Genomic DNA, 12,498 nt, shown 5'->3' on the forward strand with positions numbered 1-12,498 from the left:
AGAGTGGACCAGACCACTGTGGGTAGGAACATCAGCACCAAAAGTGTTTATGGGGACTTCAGAGACGACGTCACTGTGCAATACAAATATCCTGAAGGTTAGTTGGAAAGCAGAACACACGCAGGAGCATATAAATACCGTTTACATGAGTTCATGGCAGTTCTTCATGAAAACTCTCTTCTCCACAGGATCCAAGAAGGAGAGAGAAGTGTACGAGAAGGCGGGGCGTCGGGTGACAGACGTCCTCAGTGACAGCTCAGAACCAGGACGACTGCAGCTGTCCATCAAGCACGCCAAGCCTGTGTTTGGGACAGACTTTGATGTGATTATTGAGGTATGGACTATTCACGCTGCAGCTAAATGAGTGGATGAACTAAACCTGAATTCATGACACAGTCTTTCTGTCAGTAGGTGAAGAATGAAGGAGACCAGGATGCTCACGTTCAGCTGACCATGCTGGCTACAGCTGTTACTTACAGCTCTCTCTATCGGGGGAACTGCCAGAGGCAGACCACCACTGTGATGGTGCCTGCTCACAAAGGTCAGCAGCCTAGATGAGCTCTGACATGTTACAAAGTAACATCTCAGCTGCTCTTGTAATTCTGTAAGAGCTGGATGCTGTTTGATGCTGTGTGTTTGTGTGTTACCAGCTCAGCAGGAAGTGCTGCGTCTGCGCTACGATGACTATGCCCAGTGTGTCTCAGACGATCATCTGATCAGGGTGAAAGCATTCGTAGAGGCTCCAGGCGAGAACGAGCCCCTCCTGACTGTGACTGACATCCCACTCAGCAGACCTGACGTCTTCATACAGGTGGGAACACCTGTAGGGGTCACCTGGGTTATTATAGTTTTATATTTTCTAACACGTTTTAACTTTTTGTTTGTAAGTCAGAGCTGGTTTGTTTGTCCCAGTTCAGGTTTTTTTGTTTGAAAATCTTTCACTTTAGTTTTTACTAGTTTCAGTGTTGGTTTGAGTCTTTTCAGTTATTATTGTGTGGAGGGGACACGTCAGAGGAAGACTTTGGAAAATCAGTATTCCAGTAAAAACTCTTTGTGAATGCAGTTGACTCGCAGCCTTGTAGACATTCAGTTTCAGACGTTCCAGAACACAGAGCGGTCTCCTCATTCTCCAGGTTCCTGGGAAGGCTTTTGTTCGTGAACAAGTAAAAGCTTCCATCTCCTTCACCAATCCCTTACCAGTTCCACTGAAAGGAGGTGTGTTCACTGTGGAGGGTGCAGGCCTACTCTCTTCCACTAAGATCCATGTTAGGTAAGTAATGGGTCTGCTGTTTAGAACAAAAGTTTAGCCCACAAAGCAAAGCTTGTCGCGTGTATGAAGAATGAGGCAATGGGTCCAACATTGGGAAAATGTGGGATAAATGAGTGCGTGGGTGGGCGTTGTTACATAGAGACTATAAGTATATACTTATAGCAGCCCTCTCAATCCCTTAAAAGTATCAGTATTTTACAATCTGCCTAGCGCAGTAGGGACTCGCTGTGGTCATTTGGATCCCTCAGTGTAATAATACGGTTTTTCTGGGCCAGGACAGAGTTGGTCCAAAGGCCAGTCCTTGAACAGGGATTTTTCCATGTGTGAACCAGTGGCTTGATTCTGATAAACTGCCCTTGTAGGTTATTCCTGATGACTTTAATGTGGCACTGAGGCACAAATACAGCAGTCAGTAAAAAACAAAATAAAGAAGAACACATGCATCTTCTCTTCCAGTGAGGACATTTCTCCAGGACAGACGGTGTCCATTGTGGTGTCCTTCTCACCCATGAGGACTGGGGTGAGGAAGCTGCTGGTGGACTTTGACTCTGACCGACTGAAAGATGTCAAGGGAGTCACCACAGTGGTCGTCCGCAAGAAGTACAGAAATATCTTCGCTGAAATTACCGAATTTTATTAAGCAACCTTTAAATAATCTGAGACGTGTCCTGTGAGCGGATGAGCCATCGAGCAATCCGCATGTATGTGGAATAAAACATGTTCCACATACATCAGCCTGTGAAAGTCCACAAATACATGATGATAAAGCATTAGTTTGAAGCCACTATGTGCCAGGTATGAACATTTCTGACTTTGCATTATCATATTTTGCATTTTGTTTCGGTTTCACTGCGTTAGCGTCTCATTTCTTACCTTTGACTTTTGCAGTTTGGTTTTTCTGCTGAATTTTGGCGCCTGGCCGACAGTTTAAAGGTTTCTAATAAAGGAAATTCTGTTGTTGTTTGTATTTTTTGTTTGTTTCTTTTTCACTGTTTGTAATCACAAAGTTCAAATGAATGCACTTTTATAATATTTGTGTTTCAGCCAATATATAAAAACATATACAGAAGTTTTTTCTACCAGTTACTTTATGTCTGTGAAGGTTCTCAGTCATCCAGGTCATCGTAGTCAAAGGAGCTTGCAAAGAAAAGCGTCTGGACTTCTTTAAGTTGCTTGAAGACGTTTCACCTCTCATCCGAGAAGCTTCTTCAGTTCTAAGGTCAAATGGTGGAGAGTCCCAGATATAAACCTAGTGGGAGTTTCCCCCCACAGAGGGACAAAAGGACCCCTGATGATCCTCTAATCGCCTGAGCCAAGGTGTGAAACTGGGTGTGGGTCCCAATCAGCCAGAGTTTCGGGTGTGTTCATTGTGAAACCTGGCCCCACCTTATCATGTGATTTCCTGAGGTCAGATGGCCCAGGATGTGAGTGGGCGTTAAGGCGTCTGGGAAGGATCTCAAAACTGGATTATAGATGGCAGAGAGTTGGTGTCGTAAGCCCCGCCTCTGTTCAAAGATGGTCGCTCACAGTGGACATAGATGCTTCTTTCACTCCTCTTTCAAACCATCTGTCCTCTCTGTCCAAAATGTGAACATTGGCATCCTCGAAAGAGTGACCTTTGACCTTTAGATGCAGATGGACTGCTGAGTCTTGTCCTGTGGAGGTGGCTCTTCTGTGTTGTGCCATGCGCTTGTGAAGTGGCTGTTTGGTCTCTCCAATGTAGAGGTCTGAGCATTTCGGGAAGCTTATATTTTGGTATTTCCGTTGATCCGTACAATAAATTTGCATATTAGCCTAAACATTTAGGTTTAACATTTAACATTTAGATTTAATATTTAACATTTGATGATGAAAAGTTACAAATATTTTACTAAATGTTGGAAAAAATTAATCGAAAAAATATGTTTTTGTAAGGTTTTGAGCTAAATGTGGAAAAATGTTGCCGTTAATTTCAGCATATTTCACTTTACAAACGGCGCCCCATAGACTGCGGGGTTTTGGAAACAAATTCAAATGTGCAGCTCTGCTATCACTTCCAACATAAATGAAGACAGAAACGAAACAGCAGTGACGTTTGAAGGGTTACTGAAGTTGGGCTAGCTGGTATATAATGATGTGCTACGTGACCGCTAGCGACACAGCTATGTTAGCATAATATAAACAAGCAAACTTTTTTCCCACTCAATAAAAGTTAACGTGAGTGTTCTCGGTGGTCAGGAACAAATGTAATCGCATGGCAGGATGCTGTAAAAGGACCAAACTTCAGCCAGGAGAACAACTGAGATAATCCATCCACAATACGAGGTTAGTCATTCATATACTGCTGCATGGGCTGGGCTGTAGTTACATCCTAAGGTTTTAAAAACTGAGCTTAAATAAACGATTAGTGGTAATAAAAGCCGAGGGAGGTCAACAGGGATCACTGACTGTTTTAGGAGCTTTTTGAGATCAAATAGAAGAAAATACAAAACATTAAACATGTTAACAACACAAAAGCCATATTAAACGCAGACTACTTTAGACCCGGAAGTAGGATTCATCACGTCATCACTTAACGACCGGATAGTGGCATTGTAAAGCGCTTTGGGTGCCTTGCCTATATAGCGCCTTGAAAAGCGCTATATAAATCCAATCCATTATTCTCAGGTAGGATGGCCTGCTTTGGAAAGTCTGAGGAACTCTCATCTATACAGTTTTATATATAAGGTGATACTTGGGTTGCTGCCTTCTTATATATGTTCCCTGCTTGCAATGAAACATGCTGGTCGGTATTCTCTTCGTCCGCATGGTTACTTGTTGCTTTCTGTTCCATTTGCCCGAACTGAATTTGGTAAAAGAGCTTTTGTTCGTTTAGCACCCTCGGCTTGGAACAAACTGCAGAAAGAATGGAAAATGACTGAATTCATTTCATTAATTGTTTTTAAATCTAAATTACGAATCCTTGAGGACAAGCCCATAACATGCAACTGTTTCAATTATATCAATTTGTTATTTTAACTGATTTTTAAATTTTTTATTAGAATTTTATTGAATTTTAATTAATTAATTCATTATTTTTTTCATTTATGTTTGCATGTGTGTTGTTGCTGCCTGTGTTTAATTGAGTAATTTCTGTAACTGTGAGACACTTGCTGCTGCTCTTGGCCAGGTCTCCCTTGAAAAAGAGGTTTTTAATCTCAGTGGGATCTTCCTGGTTAAATAAAGGTTGATAAAATAAATAAATAAATAAACTTGAAATGGGAGAGAATACGATTATAATAATATGGGAAAGAAAACTGAAACCGTATAGGTAATAGATAGAGGGTGACTGTGTAACCTGTCTCACGTGGAGTCATTCCGTGAGACGCTTATTAACCAGAATCACCAGCAGAGGGAAGGCGAGGAAACCGGAACCGATGTTCCGCTAAACAGAAAAACGTTTCCGTGCTCAGTCTTTACATGATTTGAGCAAAACAAATAAAATGAAACTGCATGTAGAGCTATATTAACCAGATTTTGTTGACGCGCTATTATAAGTCAGGATGGCCGAGCGGTCTAAGGCGCTGCGTTCAGGTCGCAGTCTCCCCTGGAGGCGTGGGTTCGAATCCCACTTCTGACATCACGTTTTTGTTTGATTGTTACTTCTAAAAATGTTTTACATGTTTAAAACTGTTTCCACACGCTCAAAATCAATGTTCACTACACCACAAACACTATAATACATAATATTCAAATAGATGGCATGTCTCCCAGGGAGGGTAAGAATTTCAATAATATCATCAGTGAGAAACATATTTCTGGCTTTAATGTTTTTTTCTTTGCTTCTTGTTTTGGTCTATTTATGCAGTAATTCTTTAATAGTTGCAAAGAATTAAAATTATTTCTTTTTAATATCTCCATATTTTTCAGTGTATTCCGACTGTTTAATCTTTCAAGCTACGGTCTTTATGAACAGCACAGCAAATAATAAAGAAAGCGACAGAAGAAAAAGCAAACAAAGTATGCTGCAATTTTCAAAAGTCACAAAAATCCTCCTTAACTGACAGATTGGGTTAGTGGATTTTTTGAGTTAAACATTGAAACATTCACAGCATCCATCCATATGTGTTATTGATTAAACTAAGGAATGTAGCGTTGTGTCATCCCTTCTTATCAGTCCACAGGGGAAGAACAAACATGTGCGAGCTCCACGCCTAGAGGGCACCACCGGCTTGTGTTGTTTTTTCCTCCCTCCTCCTGGAGTTCAAACACATTAGTGACTGAAGCGCCGCAGGTGAGCAGCCTGCAGGAGCATATGGGAGGTGCCAGGGGAGCAAAAGAGAGCAACCCAAAGCAGATGGGGAGAAGATGACGACGCACTCAATATGTGTGTGGGTGTGTCAGAGGGAAAAGGAGAAGGCAATGTGTAGAGAGACTCACACCGCCTCCACCATTACACACCTGTCAGAGCAGGTGGAGACACTGACAGCTGATACCTGAACCTGGAGGTCTGGCTGGAGGGCTCCTCTTTAACTCAGTGGAGGGTTTTTGTTTCTTTTTTATTTATTTTTTCATTTTTGAAGGCATCGGGTTTTGAATGATTCTGTTTTGTCATATTTTTTATTTTTCTTGACTATTTGAAGATTGAGATTTGCTGGTGCCTCCAGTCAACGTAGGGATTCGATTTTTCATCAAAACCTTTTATTGAGAACACTTAAGGACTCTATTATTGTGGCACCTGCGTCTGTGAGAGCTCAGTCATGGCAGACTTCCCGTCCAAAGTTACCACAGAGACCAGCGTCCCTAACTCCCAGAACTCCCACGGTGGGAACAGCATCCGAGGGCTGCCTGGAAGCATATCCTCCAGGGTGGACTTTTCATTTATCCGAAGCATCCCAGCTATGCTGATGATCGCTGAAATTGTATGTAACCAACTAAATGATTACTCTTCTGTCTGTCCTGCGCTCTGCTCTGTTTAGTGGGAGGGATGCCTACTCTACTTATTTTATGTTCTGAAACCTCTTGCACTATAAACCAGCAGGGCATCGGTCCATCTTAGCCATTGTGACTTTTGACGGACAGAAACATAAAAATATTCAGTGTTCGAACACAATTTTCACACTGAAGATACAAAAGTAAGTTCCTAAAACAGCCTGTAACTGTAGTTTTTAATAAACAACAACAGCTAATTTAACATTTTGAGGGGGTTGTTTTCAATTCAACTTTATTTACATAGCGCCAAATCACAACAACAGTCGCCTCAAGGTGCTTTATATTGTAAGGTCGACCCTACAATAATACATAGAGAGAAAAACCCAACAATCATGTGACCCCCTATGAGCAGCACTTTGGCGACAGTGGGAAGGAAAAACTCCCTTTTATTTTTTTATTTTTTTTTTTTCTTTCAAATGACATCAGAAACAGCAGTATGCGACATTACGTGATGGCAGAGCTTCAGTTCATCCTTTGTCATTTTTTTTTTTTTTTTTTTTTTTTTAAATAAATAGGACAGGGGAAATGAATGAGAGAAAGAGGGGGAGAGAGAGAAAGAAAAACTCCCTTTTAACAGGAAGAAACCTCCAGCAGAACCAGGCTCAGGGAGGGGCGGGGCCATCTGCTGCGATTGGTTGAGGTGAGAGAAGGATTTAATGATAAATGATGGTGTGATTTGAATGGCCAATTTAAAATGCTTTGGGGTTGTTCAGCATGGAAAAGCTAATCAAGGTGACTCAACCTCTAGAGATGGACACGCCCCTTATTGCTGAAAAGACTTTAAGTGAATTTTAAAACTGCCTTCGATGCTTTATTTTTAAAAGCACTGAAGATTGTTTTTACTTTGAATGTTTGGAGGTTTTTTGAAGAGTGTTGCATTATGAACATGTTGTATGTTACCTCTGGTGGGAGGTGCTGGAAAGGTCCTTTAAATATGATGCTTATTTTCACCTCCCCTTTTATTGTTGTCAATCTCTTTGCTTTACACAAATTATATTTTTAAAAGAATCATTAATTATCTTATACTGAAGCTCGGTGAAGCTCCCGTGTGCCTGAGTGGACTATTTCAAGGATACAAGCCTTTAATGACACAATACAAGAGTAGAAAAAGAAACTTGTCAGCGTCGGTTTATGTTCAGCACAGAGCAGCAACCAAACTAACTAGAACTCAAACATCTGTGAGGGAGACTTTTGCTTTCAGAGGTGGAGGAGACCAAAGCAGAATGTTAGACCTCAAACACAACTCCTTACAAGCTTGAGTGCTCCCCTTACAGTATCTGCTTTATAATTTGATAGTATGACGGTGCTGTTGGTTTATGACAGAACTGCGTTTGCTGAGTTGCCAAAAAAAGTCATAAAAACTTAATAAACAAACACAAGAAGCCCTGAGCTGCAGCTGTTTACCCCACATCGCCTGATGTACAGTGAGGCAATATGCGCGTCTTATCAACCTTTGGACAGCCTGACCCATTTAAACACCGAAGACCATAAATTCCACTGCAGCAAGAAGTGTAATGGTCCTTATGGTGGGCTGAACGCAGCTCAATGCAGCTGCAAAAGACTGAACTCCTGTTCACGTGTTTCTCACCTGGGAAGAAACATTGTTAGCATGGATTAACACCCGTGCCTGTCATTGGCAATTTAAACGTTAAAAAGACTAAATGAAGTGATTTGTCTGAGTTAATGATTAAAGCAAAACGTTATTACTTTTCCGTGCTGAGTTTTGCCCGACCTGCTACTACAACACCATGAAATGTCAGCAAAAACTGCACCTAATAAAGCCCGGACAGGTGACACGTTTCACAGTCTGAACATTAACAGGGACGCCGCCGTGCACTGTTGTTCCTGCAGTTTTAGTGCAATGCTGGGGAGATCAGTGGAGTGAGACAGGAGGAGCCAAAGACCTCCGCCACCTCTCAGACGTTAGTCAGCCATGTTTCCTTTGCCTAAAGCCAGTACATACCTGAGGGGGGGGGGAGATTGGACCGAGGCTGAGAGCTGCTGTCGTATCACTGTTCACCTGGTACTTCACACAATGAGGTTTATCTGGAGAAAAAACGATTTACATAAGCAGACACCTCATTGATTTCATTTTCCAGGCTCTGTGCCACTTTCTGATAGTGAAGCTTTCCGACTGTGCACCGCACAGTAAAGCAGCATGCAGTCATTTTTATTGTTTATAGATAACCAGGAAGGTTTATGGAGCATAAACGGAAACTTGTTGACACACATTCAAATTCTGTGTCATCTGATTAATGGTGCAGACACACACGTCTTTATCTATGACACCAGCAGTCATAGATAAACGGAAAGAGCTCATCACAGGTTTAACTCACATGACTGATATATAACATAAAGATATTATATTATAATATAAAGTTATCCTGGAGTACCTACACTGTATTCCTTCACTGCTGCAAACTTTTGCTGTACCTGGCGTACTCTGTGTATCAGTCCACATCCGGTCTTCCTTCACTCATCAACCGGTCACAGCAGATGGCCCCGCCCCTCCCTGAGCCTGGTTCTGTCGGAGGTTTCTTCCTGTTAAAAGGGAGTTTTTCCTTCCCACTGTCGCCAAAGTGCTGCTCATAGGGGCTCATATGATTGTTGGGTTTTTCCTCTGTATGTATTATTGTAGGTCGACCTTACAATATAAAGCGCCTTGAGGCGACTGCTGTTGTGATTTGGCGCTGTATAAATAAAGTTGAATTGAAAACAACCCCCTCAAAATGTTAAATTAGCTGTTGTTTGACGAGCATTTATTAAAACTGAAACACAGCCTTTCTTCCCAGACGCTGTTTCCACAATGAAAAAACAGAAGTAGTAATGTGAGAGTAAAGTTTGCTGCGGCTGAAACATTGTGACATCATTGTTTGATATCCATAATGTTTAGCACCACCTTGTTGATTTTCCATCTCCACATCAACAACATCAACATAAAAAAAACAACAAGTTAGTCTCAGCAATATTTTTGCACACATTTTTAAAAACAAACCTTTTTTCATATCTCCATGACTGCATCTTTTCACCTGTCCTTACTCTGAAATTAGCAGAACACGATTAGTCTCCTGTTTCAGGTCTCCAGGTCCTGATGCAGTATTAATATACAACATGCCCTGCACACTCCATTATCCTGCTGCTGTGCTAGAGCACACAGTTTAACTTGAGCGATGTTTGAACTTTGGCCATTAAACGATATATTTAGAACACTTTATGGTGCAGAGTTGTCCACTTCATCCAGCTCGACACTGTTTTGCTTTTTTGTTTTAAATCAAAGGTGAATGCCCTCCGTTTCATTCAAGTTCCTCGCTCCTTTTGGTAAACACAGTTTACACAGCAGTGTCACAGCAAACTCCCTGGTCGAACATGTGCATCACAGCTGGACTTTACTGTTTTACTCAGGAAGTTCAAATGATTTCCTCTTCCTTCGGTTCAGAAGAGAAAAGCTCGTTATGATGCAGCTGCTTTGCAAAGGTCTACTTTGGAGAGCGTGCTGTGTATGCATGTGTGTAAAAAGTGAAACCTGACCTGTGCATACATAATGGACTGTCATGTCCTTTCTCATGAGACTGAAGCAGGAAGACGCCTCGTGTGTTTTGTACAGTACCTGCAAGAGTCGGTCAGACTGACTTTTAAGATCCCCGTGAAAACAGTCTGCCCACCTCAGTGTCACAGACAGTCTGTGGTGCTTATCTGGGCATCAGTGACCTCGTCAAGTGCAGTAAACTCAGGTTACGAGATTATTCTAAAATCTGAGATCTGCTGACGAATATCTGCTGAGCATCGCAAAGCATTTAACAGCTGTGTTTTCCTCAGAAGTTGATGGTTGAAGAAAGATTACAACAGCCATGTGTACTGTAAATGTTGGTATATATGAATTCTAAGATTTTACTCAAAAATGAACTCATACATAATGGATACAGTTGCTGGAGGTGATTACGTCGTTCTTGCATGCTCCATCTAACACAATAACTACTGCTTACCTGTGACTCAGCAGATTTAGAGCCGGTTATCTACCAATCAGAAGGTCGGTAGTTGCCCCATGTGAATGTTAGCCAAGGTATAGAAATGTCTGTTTAACTGGATGGATTCATCGTAAAAAGTACTTTGAGTGCTCAGAGTAGAACAGCACTCCATGAGCACCAGTCACCATTTGTTTGTTTGTTAATGTAATAACTGTTTACATAATTTTATTTTTCGTGCCCCCAAACTGATGCACCTGTTGTTTCCTCCCTCTCACCTATTTAGGTTTTTGGGCTGCTCCACTGGGCGCTGATAGCAGGCACCTCTAAAGTGGGAGGAGCGTATGGCTGGGTATTGTTTGTCGCCATCACCCTGTGGATCCTCACCACCGTCCTCTTCTTCGTCATCCTGTTTGGTGTCACACAAACACTGCCTGCTGTCCCATGGCCCCTGACGGTATGTGAGAGACGGAGGGCAAAGACGAATAAAGTCAAAGAACGTACACAGAGATGCTCCTTGGCAACATTTTATAAACCACCTGTGACTTCGGGCATCATTTCAGTGCATTTAACTACTTAAAAGTTGTTACATTAGAAAAACCAGGAAACAAAGAATTAATTGTACCGCAGTTACAGTATAATGTGTGTCTCCAGCACAACACACCCTGCACACCTCAAAGTGCAGCATACTTATGATCGTGGCTCAAGAGTTGGGAGTTCGCCTTGTAACCGGAAGGTTGCCGGTTCGAGCCCCGGCTCGGACAGTCTCGTCGTTGTGTCCTTGGGCAAGACACTTCACCTACTGCCTACTGGTGTTGGCCAGAGGGGCCGATGGTGCTATATGGCAGCCTCGCTTCTGCCCCCGGGCAGCTGTGGCTACACCTGTAGCTGCCTCCACCAGTGTGTGGATGGGTGGATGACTGGGTGTGTAAAGTGCTTTGGGGTCCTTAGGGACTAGTAAAAGCGCTATACAGATACAGGCCGTTTACCATTTATGTAAAATAGGAAAATTGTTTGATTTATGATTAGTAAATCACTTAAAATTACATTATTTGAATTAATTACAGTGTAATGATTCCTTTGTTTCCTGTAAAACCGCGACTCATTACATCCTCAGTCTACTGTTAATAACTTGAAATATTTGTATGTGACTATAATGACATAATTTTAAATAAAATATGTTGAAGTTCAGTCTAATTACAGGCAATTACACCCTTAGTCACGGGTTGTATTAGAAACAGTTACCGGTTCCTTGATTTTGCAGTTTGGATGTTTGGTCCTCAGTTCTGAGAGACGGTGCATGAACGTCAGCGATACTAATGTGTACTCTCACAGAGCAACAAAAAGGCTGATGAAGTGGTGACGATGACAAGGCTGCAGAAACAGCTCAAAGACAGAAAGAGAAAAAGACGAGGATGCGAGGCCACAGAGGGGCACAGTGTGGCAGGAAGACGGCGAGTCGTTGTGCATTGATGTAATGTGCGTTTTCTCCATTTGTTTCAGGTGATGGTGTATTTTAGCGCAGCCACAGTCCTCTATCTCACTGCTTTCATCACCAACGCAGCTTATGTGACTCCCTTCCAATGGTTCTATGGACATTTGGCAGCTGCTGCAGTAAGTCACCACTCACACTATCTCACAAACTAGCCCAATGTCCAGGGAACACAGACCAGCCTTTTATAACGCACTCGGTGTATTTGATTAGGTGTGCCGCTCGCTAGTGCTGTTAGTGCTGGGAACGACCTTTTGTCTTCAGAAGAGCTTAATTTCTTCATGGCACAGATTCAACACGATGCTGGAAATACCGAGTTTTTCGTCCACGCTTTCACAGCATCACAGTTTCTACAGATTCGTTGGCTACACATCCATGATGAAGGTTTTCCTCATCACCAAATCGGAAGGCTTCTCTATTTAATGGAGATGTTGTGACTGTGGAGTACAGTGAACTCACTCTCGTTTCAAGAGGACAGTTTGAGGAACAGATCAGTAGTGTCTGAAATAATTAAACCAGCCTGTCTGACACCAACAATCAAAGGCTGTCTTGGCGAGGCCTACACGCCTAAACGCACTGAGTTCTTGCCATGTGATCGACTGTTTAGATATTTGCAATAATGAGCAGCTGAATAGGTGTGCCTTATAAAGTGGCAGGTGACTATGACTTACATTGGCAGAAACATCTCCTGTATCAGTGTGTTTTACAGTTCCTCCTGCAGGTCAAAGTCTGTCCTGGTTTACAGCTTTAGCAGAAGCATTGATCACATGATTTCACACACACACACACACACACACACACACACACACACACACACACACACA

General features: G+C 42.2%; 2 protein-coding genes and 1 non-coding gene across 3 annotated transcripts in view; all 3 read left to right on the forward strand.

The window, feature by feature from the left end:
• Positions 1–2,237, forward strand: part of tgm2l (transglutaminase 2, like) — a 10,250-nt gene extending 8,013 nt beyond the window's left edge. Inside the window, exons 10-15 of the mRNA XM_013911289.1 lie at positions 13–97; positions 189–334; positions 412–541; positions 651–811; positions 1,134–1,270; positions 1,727–2,237. Of these exons, the coding sequence (XP_013766743.1) occupies positions 13–97; positions 189–334; positions 412–541; positions 651–811; positions 1,134–1,270; positions 1,727–1,910 (843 nt within the window). The 3' untranslated portion in view covers positions 1,911–2,237. The remainder of the gene's footprint in view (positions 1–12; positions 98–188; positions 335–411; positions 542–650; positions 812–1,133; positions 1,271–1,726) is intronic.
• Positions 2,238–4,785: 2,548 nt separating this feature from the next.
• Positions 4,786–4,868, forward strand: trnal-cag (transfer RNA leucine (anticodon CAG)). Its single transcript has one exon. It is a non-coding gene; the product is annotated as a tRNA-Leu (tRNA).
• Positions 4,869–5,696: 828 nt separating this feature from the next.
• Positions 5,697–12,498, forward strand: part of pllp (plasmolipin) — a 7,261-nt gene continuing 459 nt past the window's right edge. The window contains exons 1-3 of the mRNA XM_005734712.2: positions 5,697–6,150; positions 10,469–10,639; positions 11,686–11,796. Of these exons, the coding sequence (XP_005734769.1) occupies positions 5,989–6,150; positions 10,469–10,639; positions 11,686–11,796 (444 nt within the window). The 5' untranslated portion in view covers positions 5,697–5,988. The remainder of the gene's footprint in view (positions 6,151–10,468; positions 10,640–11,685; positions 11,797–12,498) is intronic.

Source organism: Pundamilia nyererei, unplaced genomic scaffold, assembly GCF_000239375.1.
Source record: "Pundamilia nyererei isolate P.nyererei 1_Seehausen unplaced genomic scaffold, PunNye1.0 scaffold00060, whole genome shotgun sequence".
Taxonomy (NCBI): Eukaryota; Metazoa; Chordata; class Actinopteri; order Cichliformes; family Cichlidae; genus Pundamilia; species Pundamilia nyererei.